Source organism: Rattus norvegicus, chromosome 2 (genome assembly GCF_036323735.1).
Source record: "Rattus norvegicus strain BN/NHsdMcwi chromosome 2, GRCr8, whole genome shotgun sequence".
Taxonomy (NCBI): Eukaryota; Metazoa; Chordata; class Mammalia; order Rodentia; family Muridae; genus Rattus; species Rattus norvegicus.
In genome coordinates, this window is record NC_086020.1 from 233,910,676 (window position 1) to 233,933,380 (window position 22,705).

The 22,705-nt window shown below is 42.0% G+C and overlaps 1 protein-coding gene across 1 annotated transcript; it reads left to right on the plus strand.

The window, feature by feature from the left end:
• The first annotated feature begins 323 nt into the window (after positions 1–323).
• On the plus strand, positions 324–19,645 carry Gbp5 (guanylate binding protein 5). Its single transcript, NM_001108569.3, has 11 exons — positions 324–515; positions 3,695–3,935; positions 9,792–9,919; positions 11,583–11,692; positions 12,286–12,479; positions 12,816–13,058; positions 14,204–14,484; positions 15,553–15,765; positions 16,531–16,633; positions 16,751–16,932; positions 18,764–19,645. Exons 2-11 carry the CDS (start codon positions 3,746–3,748, stop codon positions 18,878–18,880), a joined length of 1,761 nt encoding a protein of 586 aa, NP_001102039.2. The 5' UTR covers positions 324–515; positions 3,695–3,745; the 3' UTR covers positions 18,881–19,645.
• Positions 19,646–22,705: the final 3,060 nt, after the last annotated feature.

Sequence of the window (22,705 nt, forward strand, 5' to 3'; positions counted from 1 at the left end):
TTTATCCTAAGTGGATGCAGATTCAAGTGTAAGAAATTAATCCTCAAATAGTACATGAAGTTTCCCTTCAAAACAAATGGGACTCAAAACCAGAGAAATGACCACCCTAGCTCAAAAGGAATAAAATAGACAATGCCTGAAAATATTTGCAAACTATGTCAACATTCTCTTTCAGATTATGGGCAACTTCTAGGCAATCAGTTCAATGACACCCAAGCCTTCCACTGTTGGAAATTCCCCTTAACGGGACAGTCTGAACTTGTGTAGTTTCAATTTCAGTTTAGAGGTCTCATTTGGAGACTCCCATTCTTGCGTTTCATAAGCAAGTTCTCTGCCAGAGAGCTGAGAGAGGAAAGGAAATTCCCAGAGCTGGTCATTATTTCTCAAAAAAAAAATAATAAAAAAAAAAGAAGAAGAAGCACAGATAAATAAGGGCACGAGGAGTACGTACTCTTGCAGAGTCCCGTTTGAAGCGTATCACCGGCACTTGCTCCAGCTCTTCAGTGTTTGTTAAGGTAAGACCTGGCAGAGCCTGTCATGGATTATTTTTTAAATTGTTTTATCCAGGATGAAACACATCCTAGTCTGGGTGCTGGTTAGCCCCATTAAAGATTAAATGACAGTGTTATTAGAGAAGCAGAATTGTTTGTCTGGGCAGTCGGAGTGTTTATTCAGTGTGGCTGTTGTTTCTTGTCAATGAGAGGGCAGAGTGGGTAGAGACTAAACTGAAAAGGCAGAAATGCCTCCCAACGGTTTTCTCCACTTATTTTCACTTCTTGGCATCCCTAATTGCCGCTTAGAACAGCATTGCCTCCAGATCAGCAGGCAACCATACGTTTGCCTGCGGAATATCAAAGCGTGAGCTGCAGAGTAAAAGGCTATTGTCTGAGACTGGGACCTCCTGTGGCTCTAACCTGCACTCCCCTAGTTGGGGGGTGAATTCCTAGAGAGCAGGGCTCTATGTGTGGGGCAATGCTAGTCATCACTGTAGCTTGGGACAAATTCACAGCCAGCACAGGGGGGTGGAGGGCATAGACACAGAGACAGAGACAGACACAGAGAGAGACAGAGAGAGACAAAGAGTCAGAGAGAGAGAGATACACAGAGAGGCAGAGACACAGAGAGACAGAGACACAGAGAGACAGAAAGAGAGAGACACAGACACACACACACACACACACACACAGAGAGAGAGAGAGAGAGAGAGAGAGAGAGAGAGAGAGAGAGAGAGACAGAGAGAGAGGGATTGAGAGATTGATGGAATTCCAAGGCACACAGAAAGGTTTTCTGACACAGCAGTGGGCTTTTTAGCTGTGCATCTCTTAAAGATTCCATGTTTGCTTTTCCTGGGTAGTCATTCATTTTAAACCCCATTTGTGTTGAATTCGGTCTCTGCTACAATGTTGTCTCTACCTTTATACGTTAATGAATCAAAAATGACCTACCTGGCCAGTATGGTCTGGCTGTGAGGATTGCTTCTGGGAACTCTTCGACATCTTGCCACGTCATGTACCTTATGCACGTCATATTTAAACTTTTCAATTTAGCTGCTAAATGATTCCTTCCCCCCCCCCGCCATCTTCAAACACAGATCAAAGGCAATCAAAGCAAGAGAAATGCAGATAAGAATATGAATGCAAACACCAAAAGTTCATCCCTGGCACTCCTCTGTACTTTCAGATTTCTTGGTGGCCTTCTTCTCTATTGTCCTCCCGGTTGTGTGAAATTTTCTCTCTTCTTTTCTTTCTTTTGTTTTTAATAATTATTCTATTTATGTGTGAACCAGGTATTGGCAAAGGGAATAAAACCCAAGTCTACAGAACCTCAAGTGTTCTTAATCACTGAGCCATTATCTCCAGCCCAACTATAAATCTACTGATTTATATTAGTAGAGACGGATATAAATGTACATTGATTTATTTATGTCTGTCTTGTAGGAAGCAGATAGAGAGGCTCCTGTGACATCGTAATGCTGATTAGTTGCAAGGATGAGCCTGGAAATGCATATTAAATGGAACCTACAGCAAAGTCAAATGTGATTAAACATTTTTAAACGATTTTCAAATTTAATTTTACGTGTATGGGTGTTTGCTTGTTTGTATGTCTATGCAACATATGTGTGCTTGGTGCCCACAGAGATCCCTTAGAACTGGAGTTGCAGACAGTTGTGAGCCAACACGTAGGCTTTTGGAATCAAACCTGGGTCTTCTGGAAGAGCAGTTGGTGCTCTTAACAGCTGAGCCATCTCTCCAGTCCCCTAAAAGTTGTGAGACTCTGACAGAGAGAATGTGTTCCTGTGTCACAGGCCGAGCTACACAAGGCATAATCATGAATTTAAGAATGAGTCTGAGGAATGTTCGCTATGCGATGACATCAGAGATTTGGCTCCGATAAAAGCATTAAGGATTCCATCCAGATACCACTTGGTGCCAATATTTAAATATTATGAATACTAGAGACACACAGTACTAATGTTCTTTATAAAGGCTGAAAATCCACTTCTATTCCTGACATCATCCAAAACACAAGGGTCTGTAAGTGCACCTCCTCCCCTTTCTTGTGGTTGGTACCATTCTTGTTCTAACCAGTTGTAGATCATCACCACAAGCTTCCCACACCAATACGCGCTGCAGAAAACCATTCTCACTTCTGCTGTGTACAAATAAGGCAACCAGAGTTCTACGGACCCAGCGTAGTGATACCACACCAGGAAGGGACTGGAATGGAAAAGCACTTGGTACCTGGGCTTCTCAGTTCCTGGCTGCTCTCTGGCAAGCGCTTACACTCCTGATGGCCATGCTTTGATGTGACTTCATCTGTGATGAATCTTCCCCTGCCTGCTCCCATCAAAAGGCTTGCTTCAATTTCTGGCTCACAGGCTTGAGTCATGATTCACCCTGCCCTGGCTCTGAGGAGGAGAGAACAGGCCTTTATGATCATACATACAGCAACAAAGAAGCAACATACATTTATGTCCGCTAGTGCGACAGGGTCAGGTCACTTCCTGCTAATACTGTAATGAAAATGAACTTAACGGAGATTGTGTCTTTTTTTTTTTTTAGCTTCTCCAATAAATAATCAGTACTAAAACGAAAGTTAGCTGTCTCCACGATAAGTGAAGCCAAACAAGCAAGCGCTACCTGTGTCACTCAGCTTATACTGTTTTTATTAGCTAACTGTCAGGGTAGACGTGATGCTGTCTTTTCAATCACTTTGCCTGTTTCAAAAATGATCGCGCTTTGAAATTTGGGGCTGATAAAGGGCATCCGCAACTGTGTGAAAGATGTTTTCTTTTCTAAAAAAAAAAGTACAGCTTCAAAAAGTAAAATGTGTAATTAAAAAAAAATGATATGTGTTGGCATGGCTGCTTGGGGGCAGTAATGCAGTACAGTTTGGTCACACAGTGACAGCTAGTTACTCCAGGGACATCAGCAGGTGTAAACCAAGGAACATGGGCAAACCAGAAGCCAATGGAATGAGCTAGACACAAACTGTCAATAGAGAGGCCCGGGATATATGTTTCCTGTGTGTACCCAAGCACTTAAGAGGCTGTGAGGTATGCTATTATCTACCTGTGCAGGGAATTATTGTATTTTGCTATTTCTTATTTTTCAATTTCCCAGAAACTCTGGCATTCCTAATGGGTCATTTGTTCTAGGGATCAGTGGGTAAAATGTCTTTCCTTAAACACTAGAAATTCCAGGTCATTCCACTTCTGACCCCGAGGACAAGTAACATCGCAGACATGGCCCCAGAGATTCACATGCCAGAACCCATATGCCTCATTGCGAACACGGATGAACACCTAGTGACTAACCAGGAAGCCCTGGAGATCCTGTCAGCCATCACACAGCCGGTGGTGGTGGTGGCCATTGTTGGCCTCTACCGCACAGGCAAATCCTACCTGATGAACAAGCTGGCTGGGAAGGAGAAAGGTGAGTGTCACTGACAATGCTTGCGGAGTCCTCTCTAGCCACCTACCCACACTGTGTGCATCCAGTCCAGGGTCTGAGGAGAGAAAATTGGGGACCCTGCTGGACACTGAAAACTTGTGTTTGTAGCACAGCTGCTGTTTGCATGCTCGGGTAGATAAAGAGAAGCTCTCTCTCTCTATATATATATAACTGTGACTTAGCATGTGTTTATTCCTCAATATGTTTCTGGGGGAAAAAAGGCAAAACATGTTCCCTTTATAAGAAGTAAGACATCAGTCAAATAAATTCAACAGAATAAATTCAAAGTACTACCTTTTTGGAAGCAAGAAAACATGCAGGGACATACGAATCCTTGCTGCAGCCAAACTTTTATTCAATCTTAAGAAGCCCCGCGAGCCCGCATGGCGCGGCTTATTTACACCCTAGAGCGGCGCATCCACATCTGATTGGTTGCTTACCCATGATCTCATTAGGCACGCCCCGGAGTGGGCAAAGACCTGGCATGAAGGCACTCTTGCACATGCGCACACAGTTAACTTCCTGAAAGGAAGTCGGCTGGTGTGGCGGAGGCCAGCGCCATCTTGTAATGGCGGAAGCTATCTTGACCTTCCACGTGGGGCGCAGTAGAAGCCAGCGCCATCTCGTGGTGGCGAATGTTATAGCGGCCCTCTACATCTCCCCCTTATTATTTATTTTATCATAATCGCCCTATCGCGTGCAATGAGGAAACCTCAGCAATGTGGAAGGGCTGATCAAAGGATCATTGAGTCTCTCTCATCCCAGTGCAATGGATCCACAGATCCATGGGGTGCAAGAGCAGAGAACTCAGATACCGACTAATTTTTGAAGATAGATAACCAAATTCCAGGGGAGGCCCCTTGTACAATGGCCACAAGTGCTTGAGTGATAACGGCCTTGTCACGTTTCTGTTGAGATCTGAGTTTGCAAACCAACCATAGCATGAACACTAATCCACAGCATAGGGCTGCACCAAACAGAGCCACTCCCGATAAGTAGTGGGCACCTCATTTGGTTCTCTTCAGCTGTTACCACCAAAGGCCGTAGTCAAGCTGCACCTATAATAAAATTTAGAATTCCCAATTGTTAGCAACTACTTCAGAAAGTTCACCCACTGTGTTTGTCTAACAATAGATTGGGGGAGGATAACTCCAGATACTGCAGACACAATGTCTGCAGCAGTAATGGCTGCTACAATAGCAGCGAAAATGTCAAGGTCTTTTCCAGGACAGTTCAGGATCAGTCATTTTTCTCTGGAACAACCAGCAGACAATGGAACCATTTCTGAGATCTGTACAACCAGGGCAGAGTTCCCCAGTCCACAGCAGCTTTACGCAGGTGGCATTCCTGTGAAGCTACAGTCTGTAAAATGACCAGTTAAGGCAGCAAGAGTCACCAGGGAAATGAGGGAGGCAGCAACGGCTGGAGTCCAGTCTTCTCCAGCAAGCAGCAGTGCACAGAGGGTCAGAGAGCGGGCCACAGTGGGACGGGACACACGCAGCGGTAACGCTGACTGCAGCAACGCCAAAATCTCTGTGATGACAAATGATGAGGGGGAATCTTCCATCTTCCTCTCAGGGCAGAGGAATGACTTCAGGGACCCGAACCAGGAGAGCTGAATCTTTATGCAACCAGGATCAGCAAGTCTCAGCAACCACCTCTGGCAGCTGGCACACTCTTGTAGCATCCTGTAGAAAAAACACAAAGATTCCCTCTTCCCCATATAAAATATCTGGACAGGATCATGTCAATATGTGGATCTTTCTATTTCACCTAGGCAGAAGTATGCCTAGTTGTAGGGTGCCATAAACTTTGGCATCCAAATTTTAAAATTGAAATAAAAGGAGCATTATTTAGCATATAGGGATAACTCCCCCTTTTTATTTATTAAGATATAGTAAAGATATTAATTATTAAGGTAAGTCCTAGAGGATTAAATTGAGGACATTGAGCACTTGTATTTATAAATTGACTTGTATACCAAATTATTGTCTCCAGCAATATTGTTTTGGATATATAAAGAATGGGATTTTTTGACTAATTGTTCCTATGTAAGGCCTACAATCTGTCTGGTATCATTGTCTTCCCTTGATAAAGGGTCCAGGCAATCCAGTTTGAGTTCTTAAATGGTCTATTAAGGAACAGTACTTAGTACTCTTAACCACTAAGCCATCTCTCCAGCCCCTCACCAGCTTTATTTACCTAAATATAAGCATTAATTAGAAATGCCATATCCTGTAAATATTGTCCAATTTCAGTCTTACTAGAAATCCCTGAGCTGGCAGGGCGAGGCTGAGAATATAAAGTAAGCAAATGGAGTCTTCTTCTTTTCATATCAACTCCATTATCATTTTCAAAGAGCTGGGTCTATGGTTTTGTTTAGTGTCTGAGCCAGAGCACTGAAAGGACAGTGAGTTGTCAGACAATTCACACTGAAATCACTCATTGATTTTAAGTAGAAAACCTGTCTCTAATAAAGCATTAAGTAATTGAAATCAATTGTAAACCAGAAGCCACACATTGGCCATCAGTATGTGAATTGAAAGCTTGATTTTTTTTAACATTTTAAAAACAGTGGCTATAGCACGTAATTTAATAATCTGTGTTAAAGCAATAGAAACTCAAGAGAATAAACACGTGATCTAATCATACATGTAGCCTTTTCATTAGATGAACCACCTATAAATACAGTAAGCGCATTTCCTATGGGTTGTAAGTACAAATATACAGGAAGTACAAAAGCATGTAAAGAGTAAAATTATCAATTTTGCCTGAAAAATTTGTATATGTAATAGGCCAAATATCAGTATTTTGTAATAACCAATTAACTGTTGTTTGGAATAAGATATGTTTTATCAGGTTTCTTTTTAAAACACTTCCATGACTCTAGTCCACAACTCTGTATTAACACAGCTGAAGCTTTATCTCCAATGTGCATAACAAAGACCTAAGTCCTCTGGTAAGGTGAGGTACTTAACCAATTAACATATCCTTAGAAGCTTAAAATTAGCTTCAAATATTCTTTTCTGGAGTAGTGCAACAGCTACTCCCCAAATATTAAAGCTCATTTTGAGAGCAAAGGTTTGTAGCAAAAATTTCCATATACACTGAAAGATTTAAAGTTCTAACTTCTTACATTGAAGAAGCAACAAAATTACATAATATAAGGCTATCAGCCATTCTTAATGATATCACTCTAAATTTATAAGCAGGCTCACGAAATGAAAACTCAAAATCAATCCTCTAAATCTATCTTGAAATGGCAGTTGGAGTAAGTAAACTGGCTGTAATGTTCTCACAAGTTTCAAAACCTCATCAATCCTTTGTAAATCCTGTAACAGTCTCTACCTGTTTGATTTTTCTTAATTACAAATAAGTTTGAGTTAGTCAATGTAACATTGGCAATCCTTAATCACAATCTTTAAGTTCTCTTTGTAACACCAGAGCACAACCACAAGGTCACCTGAGTTCTGAGTACATGTCTAGGCAGCTGTCCTTGGGGTAGTGGAATTAGCATCAAAATACAGATAGCTTCAGGGCAAACCACAACTTTGGAAAGCAAAACTCGACCTCCAACAATCTAGTACAATGTTTGACTGCCAATTCCTATATATGAATGCATGATGGTGTGGTCTCTAATACCTCAACAAAGAGACATTATCCTAAATTCTTTTAGAAGCCTGGTTTCTAGGATAAGAATTCCATAAAAATATTATCTCAATTTAGATCTGTTTCCCTGGGTTGGCTCATGCCACATGTTGTCTAGAATGACTCCATCCAAATTACCAGCTTTATGTCAACTTTTTGTTACCAATATTATACCCTTTTAACCATATCCAATAACTTAAAAGCCAACAATCTATGACCAAGGCAAATAGAGCATATTTACACATTTAAAACCAATGAGAAACAAAATTGAAGTGGCTACACATATCTTTAATATTTAGACCAAACACCATTTTTACCTTTTTAGCTATGATTTTAAGAGAAGCACCTTGTCACCTGTTGAGTCAAATAATAAGTCAGGGATTTCTCTAAGAGAAACAGCTATCAACTCTTGTACCAAAGAAGCTGAGAAGCTGCTGGCGCCTTTAAGATCAGCTCGTGCAGACACTTAGCCTCTGGGCAGCTTCTCCAGCTAACCTAGACTCCTGGCTGTAGGTACAGGGCTCTAAAGGCCTGATTGAAACTGTTTGTTTTTTTTTTTTATTCATTTGTTCCTCTTTTGAAGAGAGTTAAAACCAAGTCAAGGTGTGAACGACCAGCAGGTAAAGTTTTTACCATTTTTTCTTTTGAACATGAAACATAAATCATTTAAACAACGAGAAGCAAGAACCACAGACATAAACTGACAGACATGGGGACATCCTGGTGCACCAAGGACAGACAATAGACAAAGAGGGAAAAAACCAGATGGTGTTCACGGTGACTATCCACTCGAGTGGAGTCAATATGGACGATGGATTGTCTCAATTCCTGGACTAGTCCATCAACGTGTTGAAACCAAATTCCTGTAAGATACTGAGATATATTACGGGATATCTGAGCAGCACAACTGACATTCACAAATGGTATGGAAGTGAAACACAGTCCTGAGTATTTCCACTCACAACCCAATTACATTAACTCCATCAAGCTGTGCATGGGCATTGAGATGTCCTTTTGTTTGATTCTCCTGAATAAATTTTCAGGCGGTCTGCCTCTATCAAGTCTAATCAGTATGACTCTGCGAAGCTTCCAGAGCCTAATCACGCCTTTTACAAGCACAAAGACAAAGTTTTTCTCCCAAAATATTGTGTTCCTTTTATCTCCTCCCTTTTTCTCTCCCAGGGCGTTTTTTTCCCCACTTTCTCGCTTCCTCGGATCCAAGGTCCTTGGAAGGGCCTTTTTCTTAGGTGCACCTTTTCTCTTTGAGCTCTTTAATCTTTCATTCCTCTCTGTTTCTGACATGCCGCCTTGACCCTCCCCCAGCTCTCTCCGCTTTGCTGTTACAGCTGGGCGGCTCCCATGCGATCTCTGATGCTGTCTGACGGTAGCTAGAAACTCAAAGGTCAATAGAAAAAGCCTGAGGGCCGCCAGAACGATAATGAAGGCTTCCGCCGCATCTAGCAAAGGAGTGAGGTGGAACAGGTCAAGGCTAAACATTGTCTCTCAGAGTCTCACCCGCGTCCCGCAGCTTCTGGACCCTTTCCGTGAACGGAGGCTCTCCTTCGGCGCCGGCGATGGTGAGGCGTTTGTCCCGGGTACTCCACCAAATGTCCCGCGCGACCTCTCACCAGCAAGAAAACACGCGGGGACATACGAACCCTTGCTGCAGCCAAACTTTTATTCAATCTTAAGGAGAAGCCCCGCGCGCCCGCATGGCGCGGCTTATATACACCCTAGCGTGGCGCATCCACACCTGATTGGTTGCTTACCCATGATCTCATTAGGCACGCCCCGGAGTGGGCAAAGACCTGCACGAAGGCACTCTTGCACATGTGCACACAGTTAACTTCCTGAAAGGAAGTCGGCTGGTGTGGCGGAGGCCAGCGCCATCTTGTAATGGCGGAAGCTATCTTGGCCTTCCACGTGGGGCGCAGTGGAAGCCACCGCCATCTCGTGGTGGCGAATGTTATAGCGGCCCTCTACATGAAATGATTAAAAACAAACAAACTGTCAGATCCTAACTTTTAGTCCATAGTATTATTTGCCCATTCCTCTGCATCCGTCCCACCACCATGGCCATGGCACTGTGTTGCTGTCATCTTCTCTCCCTTACATCTTAGCTTGAACTCTCAAGGGAATACACGGATTCCAGATCCCTCTTCTGTCACCTCTGCCTGTTTTGTTTTTCAGGCTTTTCCGTGGGCTCCACTGTTCAGTCTCACACCAAGGGCATCTGGATGTGGTGTGTGCCCCACCCTCAAAAGCCAGACCACACTTTGGTTCTGTTGGACACTGAGGGCCTGGGAGATGTGGAGAAGGTAAGGAGAGTGGGTTCCATTTGGATGGGATTCATCTCCTCCTGGCTTTAAATACTCTAGGAGCAGGGATTTCTCTTCTCACCACCAGTTGAATTGGTATTTGACCTCCACATGTTGTGTTGAATAGAAATAAAGAAGGAATATGTTTGGTGGAGGTGTGTCGAGGTGTGAGGGAAGGGATACATTTGCGAGCCTATGCTGAGGTGTCCCTTCCCCCCACCCCCCCGAGGGGCCAACTACCACCTATGATGGTATAGTATAGAATAGAGTTTATTCAGGACATAGGGAGGAGAATTGAGAGGGTAGTGGAGGCAGAGAGACAGAGACAGAGAGAAATAGAGAGAGACAGAGAGACAAAGAGACAGAGAACAAAGAGACAGAGAGACAAAGAGACAGAGAAGAGTAGAGGCTGGCCCTGAGCACCTGGAGAGAGAGGGGAAGGAGCAGGGAGCAAGAGAGCAAGAGAGAGAGGAGGGGGCAAGCAGACCCTTTTTATAGTCAATCACACACACCTGGGTGTTGCCAGGTAATGGTGGGGTGGAGCCTAGACTAAATGCCCACACTGTACTTTTCTCCCCACTTTTACATAGTCAGAGCTTAGATGCAAGAAGTGAAAAAATACCTTCACAAGGCAGAATGAGCACTGGGGGTACTAAGTACTCCCAAGGTACTTAAATATAGTGGGATTAAAGTCACTGTTACAAATCCAGCCCTGCAGAGAGTATGGGCTGATAGTTGGTGACTACTTAGATCAAGTTGCCTAAATCATGCTCATATTACCCATAACTCCATGATTTGGTCAAAAGGAGAAAGTCTCCCCAAATGTTTTCCTGTTTGTCTTTTCTGACTCACTGTGTGAACAGTGAACACACAGGCATCCTCTCATTGTATACACCCCTCACCACAAATACAGCACTTCAGTCTGCAGCACTTGACTTTTCCCTAAATGTTCCTGTCACCACTGACGTCAGACTTCCAATGCAGAATCCTCCCTGGATTTGGGGGAGATGTGTCTTTTATGAACTGGTGTGAACTGGTTCTGGGACACAGCTAGATCATTCTCTTGAATGTCTATTGTGAAAGAGCTTTTGTTTGCTCCTTTTTCTTTTTAATTTTTTTGATTTGTTAAGAGTCAAAGATGACAAGCCATACTTTGAACTTGAGTTACTCATCTGCAAGATGGGAAAAATAGTTATAAACTCATCCCACATCCCACAGCATTGTCTCTGGAGTGAGCAACCTGATTGTGGGGTGTGTGTGTGTGTGTGTGTGTGTGTGTGTGTATGTGTTTGTGTTATATATATATATATATATATATATATATATATATATATATATATATACAGATACACACACATATATATATATATGGGATGCATATAAGTTCTGTTTTGCCTCTGTAAAACTTTAGTTTTAAGTTTTTAAGTATTAAATATAAGTATAAACACTTAGGTATCCACTACCTAAGAATCTTTGCAAGAAAGGCTAGTGAGTTTGCAATGAATAGATCAGTATAAAATAACTGGTGAGAAAAGCATACGAAATGTATACCTGCAAGTATTTTTGTTTGTTTTCTTTAACGTTTGCATATCAACGTTTTATATTTAGTGATACTCACTCAAGAATGCCCTGAGACAGGCTTTGAATTTGACCTCATTCCTAGGTTGATGAAAAGAATGATATTCAGATCTTCGCACTGGCGATCCTCCTCAGTAGCACCTTCGTATACAACACCATGAGCAAAATTGACCAGGGGGCTATCGACCTACTGCAGTATCCTTTCGTGGTCCAGGACAGCACCATGCTGAAGAAAACATGTCACCTGTGCACCTGTGAGCCCTTGTAGACTAATAACAAGCAAATCACCGGAGCTAAGGAGATGGCTCAGTCAGTGAAATTTTTGTGTGCCAAAATGAGGACACAAAAATGAGGGCATGAGTTTGAATCCATAGCATCCACACAAAAAGCAAGGCATGGCAGTCTGTCCCTAAAACCCCAAGGCTGAATGTGGGTGTGGACAGACAGGAGGATTCCCAGGGCTTATTAGATATAACCCATCAGATAGTTCCTCATTCAGCAAAAGACAAGGTGGAGAGAACTTTAAGATACCCAATACTAGTGTCTAGCCTTAACAGAGATATACATCTGCACACACAGAAGTGCACACACACACACACACACACACACACACACACACACACATGCACGCATGCACGCTCACACACATGTTAAAACACGATTTGTGGTAGAAACAAAGAACAAAGCCCATGCATGTCACTGAGTCCCGTTGACTCGGTTACTTAGAAGAGGCCTAAGGAAGCCTTAGGTGCACGCTCGCTTCTGCCAGCTTCCTCAACTGCTCTCAGCAGTGTCACAGAGCTGACAGATCTGCTCCGGACAAGGAACACCTCTGATCCCAGTGAAACCAAGGAACCTGATGACATGAGCTTCTTCCCAGACTTGGTGTGGACTCTGAGAGATTTCTTCCTGGGCCTGGAAGTCAATGGGCAAGCCATCACATCAGATGAATATCTGGAGAAGTCGCTGATGCTGAAGCAAGGTAACAGAGCTTCAGTTTGGGGAAAAGGAAGCAATGTTCTTAGGTATATTTTTTATAATGCAGCTAAGTATATCATTTTCCATATTTACCCTCTCAACACTTCTACAAAATAACAATGATAGTTATTAAGAATTTAATTGAGAACGAACCAATAGGTTCAATATTAAATTCCATTAGTCCTCCGTTATCGAACAAGTTTCTCTCCTGTTTTTGTTTTCTTCACTAGTAAGCTTTTAATCTTTATGCAATACCATGGGTAAGGACATTTATTTAAAGTACATAGATTAAAGTGGATATAAATTATATTCCACATAAACCCTGTATTTCCTTCTCCAGGTAGTGATGAAAGGACCCAAACATTCAATCTACCTCGGCTGTGCATACAGAAGTTCTTCCCAGTAAAGAAATGCTTTGTTTTTGACTCTCCTGCTCTCGGAAGTAAACTTTCTCAGCTTCAAACACTCAACAGTGATGAGCTGAACCCTGATTTTGTGCAGAACCTTTCAGAATTCTGTTCTCACATCTTCACACATTCTAAGACCAAGACTCTTCCAGGAGGCATCCAGGTCAATGGACCTCGTGAGTACTTTTTAGATGATCTTATTCCAACTCATCATAAAGAATAACAGACACATAGAGATTATTTGTTGATGAATTGACAAATGGGCCAGTATTTGCCATGATGGAAATCCAATGTACTGTGTTGACAAAGTTATAGCAGATACTAAGCACACCTCTAACATTATTAAGTTAGTAAAACCTCAGAATTAAATCAAATTGAATAAAAGCAAAGATGTCAAATTAGAGAAGCTTTTACTCTTGAAACACATTAACTCATGTGGGTTGACCATAGTTACACAACGGTTTGTATTTTTATTGCGTGGCTTAGTATTTGATATGCACAAGATAAGATAAAATAAGGTAAGATAAATAAATACATGCTCCCCATAGAAATAGAATTTGCTTGGTATAGATTGAAGAGAACCCCATATTGTTTAGGATTTTGAAAGATGTCTACACAAACTTCTTAATGCAGTTCATTTTAAGAACCCCATCATTTAGAACTTGGCAAACGCTTATGATAACATGAAAGGAATCTGTGTTACCTTCATGCAGAAGCTGTCAAGGAAAACAAGGCAGTTCTGATGAAGAAAAAGATCTAGATCACTGAATCATACTTACAGAAGAGATTAACTCATACTACATTAATTGTGACAAAATAAAACAAACAGGGAAAACTGTGAATGAAATAGAAAACTGAGAGAAAGAAAAGGGAAGGGAAACTTAAAGAAGCAAAGACGTAAAGCATTTTAATTAAATTATTATGTACAACTTTTATCCTAAAGCATTTTAGTTAAATTAGTATGTACAACTTTTATCCTAAAGCATTTTAGTTAAATTAGTATGTACAACTTTTATATGGTCATCTTATTTCTTTACGGAGGAGGATAAAATGCAGACCATCACATAGGTCTTGAGAAGTCCATTTTTTCTTCTTTCAACAAAGACTAGATTATGTTTTTGTTGTTGTTTATGTATGTTTTTCCTCAAAGAAAGAGCAACCTGTCTTCTTAATTACATAGTTCTTCAGAGAAGCCCTCTGGGCCATTTGAAGATTGTCCCAAATACTGAAAGACTTTAGGCAATACATAACATTGTCAGAATGACTCCATATAGACCTTAGATTCCTGTATGTGATGTAATCATCTTTTTCTTTTCTGAAGGTCTGGAAAGCATGGTGCAGACCTATGTGGATGCTATCAACAGTGGGGCTCTTCCTTCCATGGAGAACATGGTGGTAACCTTGACCCGGAGAGAGAACACAGCAGCAGTGCAAAAGGCCATTGCTCACTATGACCAACAGATGAGTCAGAAGGTGCAGCTGCCCACAGAGACCCTCCAACTGCTGCTGGACCTGCACAAGACCTGTGAGAAAGAAGCCATAGAAATCTTCAGGAAGCGTTCTTTCAAGGATGATGACCAATGTTTCCAGAAAGAATTGGAGGTCATTATTTTCTGTATTTGTTTCTAGACATCATGATTAGAGAGGTCAAGAATACTTCTGCAAGACGTACAATAGAGAATTAAAACAATCAGTTAACACTAGACTGGAAAGAGACGACAGTCACTTATGTGGCCTTGCTCTGAGTTTATTAAGGATCTTGACATTCACACACACACACACACGCACACACACACACACACACACACACACACACACACACACACACCTCCCTTCCCTCACCTGTACTATGTTCTCCTCATGAAAAAAGTGAAATTTATTTTACTTCACTAAAGATCTTCATTAAGAAAGCATTTATGTTTTATTGATCAAGTAGATAGAATTGCCTTCACATCTACTAAGATATAATGAATGTAGGATTAATAGAATAAGCAGGTGCAGACAGTGATTCAATTTCTCACTCACTGTGAGATAGAAAAACTGAAAAAAATGGTTGTCTAGTTGATTGCATTTAAAATTATGGTGCCAGTTAAAGTTCTGCAGTCATAAAATCACATCTAAGGTAGGAAAAATCTCTTGATAAAAGAGTTTCAAGTAACCTCAACTAAATTCAGTGGGACACACACACATGCACACACACACACACACACACACACACACACACACACACACAGAGGGTGACTTCTTGGCACTAAGAATGGTTTCTGTGGATGAAGGAAAGAGGGTGAGAGGAGGTTATGGTGAAAAACATGAGCGAACCTCTCTGCCAAATTGGGAAGTGGCAAGCTATGAAGGAATTAAGAAGAATTTGACAGGGTATCTTGCTCATACAAGTTCTTTCTCATGTTTCCTTCATAAAGCAACGTAATTAATCTGGTGTTTTAAAATGAAGAAACTTCTAATGCCAAATCAATATAACTTTTCATGGATTATTATCCTTACTTTTCCAGCTTTGATAAGCATGCTGTCTTATATAGATTCTCTAAGTTTCTAAGAAGATTAAATGAAGATACTTAAAAAAAAAACAAACAAATCAATTCCCAGAAATTCTGAAATGTGTCTAATATCTCTCTGGGTTTTTGTTTGTTTTCTGTTTTTGTCCATCTAAAGAGCCTACTAAGTGCAAAGCGGGATGAGATTTGTAGGAAGAACGAGGATGCTTCTGCAGCCCTCTGCTCAACCCTACTTCAGAGTACTTTTCAGCCTCTGGAACAAGAAGTGGCACGGGGGGTCTATGCTAAACCAGGAGGACACAGTCTCTTCCTTCAGAGGATGGAACAGTTGAAGGCACAGTACCGCCAGCAGCCGGGGAAGGGAACACAGGTATCCTCCATCCCCTGTACATTTGAAGTCATGTGCTCTGTCCCTGCCTGTGAGTTTCTCTTCTGTTGCCTGAACATGCGCTTGGTCCAGATGTTACGGCAAAGAGCTTGTGCTTCAGCAACAGCTGTAGATAAGAGCAACCCATCGCTGTGAGCATGAGACTTCTATTGTAGCCATCGATGTTCGTGAGCATCAAAGGGATTAATAAGGATTGCACAAGGCAGAATCTCAGTTAGTGAAGCCACTTTAAGGAAATCGAGAAGCCAATTGGTCCATGTGTAGATACATCCCAGAGTTCAAATGACATAATTCATTTTTCTTGTTTTTATTCATTTTTCCAACAACCTCTACTTGATGTTGATGCTTTGTTTTCCTGATCGTTGGCTTTGTTTTTAAGCAGCTCCCCTACCTGCTAGCAAAACAAAACAAAAGAAAAACAAAAGACTGTCTGACATATCCCAAGTCTAGCTTGCCCTTAGAGATGTATATCTCAGAGGACACAAGCATATCTGCTTCAGCACCCATGTTAGTTTTTTAAAACACTGAAATTTTCGTGTTTATATCACTGGTCCCAATAGCACTCCTGGGTGCTGTGAATGGCCAGGCCGGCACCATCCTTGTACATGAGGATTGATGGACAGTCCCATCATGTACTGGCTGAGCATCCCCCAGGAAGGAGAGACGGTGAGAGAGAAGAAATAAAGACATTCCCGAGGTTGCAAATTAGCATTTCCTAATTCTGACGGTATGTTTTGGGGTTTCCAGGCTGAGGAAGTTCTGCAGAAATATCTGAAAGCCAAGGAACCAGTGAGCGCTACAATTCTACAAACAGACCAGGATCTCACAGCCAAAGAGAAGCAGAAAAAAGGTGAGCAAGAAACGGAGGCCATGCACGATGGACAGGAAGGTTAACACGAGCACAGCCTGCATTTACAAGCAGAGAGCATTGTACTCATCCTAGAGACTTGTTTTCCTTTCTCCTCAGAGGAACAAGCAAGAGCGGAGGCTGCCCGGGCTGAAGCACAGAGGTTGGAGGCTCTTCGAGTCCAGGAAGAGCAAAGGAGAGTAGAGCAGGAGAGAAGGCATCAAGAGCATCTGAGGCAAATAGAGTTTGAGAGGGCAAACTTCCAGAGAGAGCAACAGAGGAAGCAGAAGCAGAGGGTCCAGGTACTTGTGAACCATTTCCTCTCAGATGTTACTCAGTTACTCATCTCTCTCCCATCTGTCAAGGTGACAGTCTTAAGGCTCACAGGGAGAGACAGGATCACGTGATAGCTCAGGGCAGGAACCCTGAAGCCAGACTGTGGGGTGCCAATCCCAGGCACCACCTTTTACCAAACATGTTTATACAAGTTGTCCCCTCTGTCTGTGAGAGACCAAATCTTTGAGGTTCAGACTCCACCTTAGAGAACCTGATCTAAGGTTGAACTCAAGTTAACTAACAAACAAACACCCAGCACCAGCTTCCAGACTACCCCACCCTCCAACAAAACCTGCATCTAACACCAGCTTCCAGGCTATTCACCAATGAATCTACACCCCAAGATCACAAGCCTGCCCCGGCACTTCGCTTCCTAACAACCACCAATCAGGAAAAAAAAAAAAAAAGCAGAAGTTTATGGTTTGGTTCCCAGCACCAACCAATTATGTTAAAGGCCATAATGGCCTCCCAATCCGATGTATATTAGGCTATATACCCCCTACTTGCCTCTATAAATGCTTGCTTAAAACTAGGCTCATGGCTCCACCTTCCTGCTCTGTGTCTGGATTGGCAGGAGGCCCAAGCTCCAGCTCGAGTAAAGAGACCAGAATGCGATTGCTTCGGAATTATCTTCCTGGTGGTCTTTTGGGGTTCAGGAATGTTTCCTGGCACAACAGGTGCAGTGTAGAGGCAGCAACAACATGTGCTTTACAAGATTATTATAACACATGCTCTGATACTTGGATTTGAAGTGATATTTGGTAGAGTGTACACCATCAATTATTAAATAAGAATGAAGGCATTTCTTAATCACATTAACTACCTCTGCTCTGGACAATCATGTGTCTTTATCATGGTGGCTTATCATTGTCACTGTTCTTGTTGTTGTTTCGCTTTTTACATAAGGTTCATGGTCTGTCTCTTCATTCCCGTCTTGTCTTACCCATTGCTGTTTCCCATGGTCTTTACCTTGCAGTTTGTTGATTTAGTCCTACCACATTTAGGAAGCAGTAGTATGGTTTATCAGGTGCAAAGCCCTTTGTATGCATTCGCTAATCCAATTGCCAAGAAGCATAACTATTGTGTCCCTAGAACTCAGGTGAATTCTGTGACTTCCCAGAAAAATAATCCAAATGCAGGCAGCACACAGGCTTGCAGATGGGACTTCTCAGCATTGCTGCTTCTGCAGAGTTGCTGTGAAATTCCTAGCTATCACTCTTATAAAACTGTCCCTATCCATCCCCTGACTTGGGAGTTCGTCTACAGGTGGTAGCTGTCTTCAGAGCTAGGCTAACACATCCCAGTGCTCTCCTGGAAGGCAGAGTAGACAATCACTTCTGCAGATCCAAGTGTGGCGACCACACCCTACTCTTCATCAAGACTCAAAGGGCTGCACTTGACACTCTGGGTGGCAGGGTGTCACCTCAGTGCTCTGTGTGCAGACATTTCCTGTAGAAAAATGTCGGCCACTTCCATGTGCGGGCGAGAACTGAAGCGAATATGTGACCGAGATCACCAAGGAGACTTCTCGGTCTAAGGAAGAAGGCTGTGTTGGGATGGAATTCTAAAGACACTAGCAGCTCAGAAGTTGAAACATGTGATGTCTGAAAGTAGAGAAAAAGGATGAAACGTGATAGAACATCGTAGGCGACACATGTGCTGATGGAGGAGAGCTTCGCAGGGGTTGTTTCAGGGGTTGGCATAAGTATGGAAAAGTTAATGGGTTCAGAATGAGAACAGAGTTTGATCTTAGTGGTTTTTGCTAAGCTCTACTGTTTCTCTTTTATTGTTTCTTAGGAAGAGATGGAAAGGATCAAGGCAGAGCAGGAAGCTCAACTCAGAGCACTTCAACAGCAGCTCCAAAACATGAGGGTAATAAGCCACCACGAACATGACCAGTGTATAATAATCTAATACACCAAAACCTGGGTCCTCCCTTTCTTATTGCTTCTCATTGAAGACACAGAGGAACAAGAGACCGAAGGACTTCAGACAACCAATAGTTAAGAAGCCCCAGCGCCCCCTGACTAACTGCCACATCTGTCTGGAGATAGTTACTCAGGGGGTGTTAATCAAATAGAACTTGGCCAATATCTGCAATTGACATGGCATCCCCTTTACTGGTGGACACAGGAAGAAGGGTTACCAATGAGAAATCAGAAAAAAATTTGTTTTTCTCAACTGGGTGCGGGCCCCTGCTCCGTGGACAGAGGGGCTGGCTCCTCAGTACAATCAGCTGACCATCTGCATGATATTCCTTTCCATTTCTTTGTTGCGAGCCCAAACACATTATAGTCAACCTTGTCACGTGGCTAAGGATCATGTCACTCACACTTGGAGGAAAATTTGTTCCTCCCGATTGTCTTTTCTGCTGCATCCACCTTCTATCTTTGGTTACGTGATTAATGATAAAGAAAGTCTTCCACTAAGGCTTTGCTTTCGATACACAAAATCACCATCTGGCCCCATCTGTATCCATTTTTCTTCCTTCAAGTCTATGCTTGCCCAGGCATATTGCTCACTTTCAATCAGATTCTTAACCACAGTCATTATACTGACGTTTAAATCATTTTGATGATTTAAAATTTAAAGTTTTTAAACGGTTTGTGACCATTCTAAGCCTGACCCTGTTTCTGGGTCTATTTGCTTTATTTCTTTAAAATAAAATTAAAAAAAAAACTGTGCTTGGCTTTTCTGTGTCTCAAGATTCTTTTAATTATGCGCTGTACATTGTGCCTAACATAATTAAGATTGATAGCTTTGTGCTTGGAACGTGCATTTCCCTTTTCCATTGAGATGTATCTGGCAAGCATCGGCTCAGTATCGCTGTTCAGCTGGAAATAGTTCTTGCCTGTATCCATCCAGAAGACGAGAGAGAGAGAGAGAGAGAGAGAGAGAGAGAGAGAGAGAGAGAGAGAGAGTTGCCTGTTTATGTTAGTCTCATTCTGTTGCTCAGTAAAATGGAATAAAAATGTAAAATTCACTAAATTGATTCTCCTGTATGTCTCAATTTCATATACTAAAATTCTTGCTTCTACTGAAATTCACATGTAATAGGACAGAAGCACTGGAGCAGAAGCAAGAAAAAATGAGAACTGAGGTAAAATGTAGCATTTTTTAACATTTATAACTACGTTGACTAACATTTATTTTCTTATTTTAAATAAATATTTACTTTGGAGCTTGAATCGTTACTGTTTCACTTGGAATAGAAATCAAGTTAAATTAGTTTCCTGATGTTACAGTCCAGATAGAGCTCACAATAAGCAGGGAACATAGTGTGTAAGAACATTCAACAAAATAATAGTGATTACTTCTGGCTGATAGCATTAGAGATTAGAGATCACATCTATCTATCTATCTATCTATCTATCTATCTATCTATCTATCTATCTATCTATCTATCTATCTATCCTATTGCTATGAAAGGAAGAAATCATGTTAATAAATAACATGAATACTTTTTAAGAAATGGTGGGGGTGGAAAGAAAGGGAGAAGAAATGAATACAAATTACGACTTCCCCACTTGCTGTTGGGTAAAAACAGGAGGAGATGGCTTGGGTGGCCAAGTGGTGGCACATGGTCAGAAGTTGTCTCTCATGCTTGTCCTTCAACCTGGGACCCTGAGTCCCAGGACATATTGCTCTTTTTTGGGAATTCACTAAGGCTGAAGCATAGGTAGGCAACTCATTATTTTCTTCCTAAAGTGAACTTACAGAGTGAGAGACCAAGCCCTAGGCCCTCTATAGAGATATTTCTCTACAATAGTTTCCTCTTGGTTGCTACCTATAATCTCAGATGATCCTTGGTATTTTCCATCAGGCTTTGTAAAAATAAAAATGACGCTCATCTTTTTTTTTTCTCCATCTTTATTAACTTGGGTATTTCTTTCTTTTTCCATCTTTATTAACTTGAGTATTTCTTATTTACATTTCGATTGTTATTCCCTTTCCGGTTTCTGGGTCAACATCCTCCTAACCCCTTCCCCTCCCCTTCAATATGGGTGTTCCCCTCTCAATCCTCCCCACATTAATGGTCTCCCCCTCAACAATCACATTCACTGGGGGTTCAGTCTTGGCAGGACCAAGGGCTTCCCCTTCCACTGGTGCTCTTACTAGGCTACTCATTGCTACCTATGCGGTTGGGGCCCAGGGTCAGTCCATGTATAGTCTTTGGGTAGTGGCTTAGTCCCTGGAAGCTCTGGTTGCTTGGCATTGTTGTTCATATGGGGTTTTGAGCCCCCTCAGCTCTTCCAGTCCTTTCTCTGATTCCTTCAACGGGGGTCCTGTTCTCAGTTCAGTGGTTTGCTGCTGGCATTCGCCTATATATTTGCTGTGTTCTGGCTGTGTCTCTCAGGAGAGATCTACATCCGGCTCCTGTCGGCCTGCATTTCTTTGCTTCATCCATCTTATCTAGATTGGTGGCTGTATATGTATGGGCCACACGAGGGGCAGGCTCTGAATGGGTGTTCCTTCTGCCTCTGTGCTAGACTTTACCTCCCTATTCCCTGCCAAGGTTATTCTTGTTCCCCTTTTAAAGAAGGAGTGAAGCATTCACATTTTGGTCATCCTTCTTGAGTTTCATGTGTTCTGTGTATTTAGGGTAATTCAAGCATTTGGGCTAATATCCATGCATCAATGAGTGCATACCATGCGTGTTTTTCTGTGATTGGGTTACCTCACTCAGGATGATATTTTCCAGTTCCATCCATTTGCCTATGAATTTCATAAAGTCATTGTTTTTGATAGATGAGTAGTATTCCATTGTGTAGATGTACCACATTTTCTGTATCCATTCTTCTGTTGAAGGGCATCTGGGTTCCTTCCAACTTCTGGCTACTATAAATAAGGCTGCTATGAACATAGTGGAGTATGTGTCTTTGTTATATGTTGAGGCATCTTTTGGGTATATGCCCAAGAGAGGTATAGCTGGGTCCTCAGGCAGTTCAATGTCCAATTTTCTGAGGAACTTCCAGACTGATTTCCAGAATGGTTTTACCAGTCTGCAATCCCACCAACAATGGAGGAGTGTTCATCTTTCTCCACATCCTCGCCAGCATGTGGTGTCACCTGAGTTTTGGATCTGAGCCATTCTCACTGGTGTGAGGTGAAATCTCAGGGTTGTTCTGATTTGCATTTCCCTTATGACAAAAGATGTTGAACATTTCTTTAGGTGTTTCTCAGCCATTCAGCATTCCTCAGCTGTGAATTCCTTGTTTAGCTCTGAACCCCATTTTTAATAGGGTTATTTGTCTCCCTGCAGTCTAACTTCTTGCATTCTTTGTATATTTTGAATATAAGCTGTCTATCAGTTGTAGGATTGGTAAGGATCTTTTCCCAATCTATTGGTTGCTGTTTTGTCCTAACAACAGTGTCCCTTATCTTACAGAAGCTTTGCAGTTTTATGAAATCCCAGTTGTTGATTCTTGATCTTAGAGCACAAGCCATTGGTGTTTTGTTCAGGAAATTTTCCCCAGTGCCCATGTGTTCAAGGTTCTTCCCCACTTTTTTTATTAGTTTGAGATATTAGTGTATTTGGTTTGATGTGGAGGTCCTTGATCCACTTGGACTTAAGCTTTGTACAGGATGATAAGCATGGATCGATCTGCATTCTTCTACATGCTGAACTTCATTTGAACCAGCACCATTTGCTGAAAATTCTTTCTTTTTTTCCATTGGATGGTTTTGGCTCCTTTGTGAAAAATCAAGTGACCATAGGTGTGTAGGTTCATTTCTGGG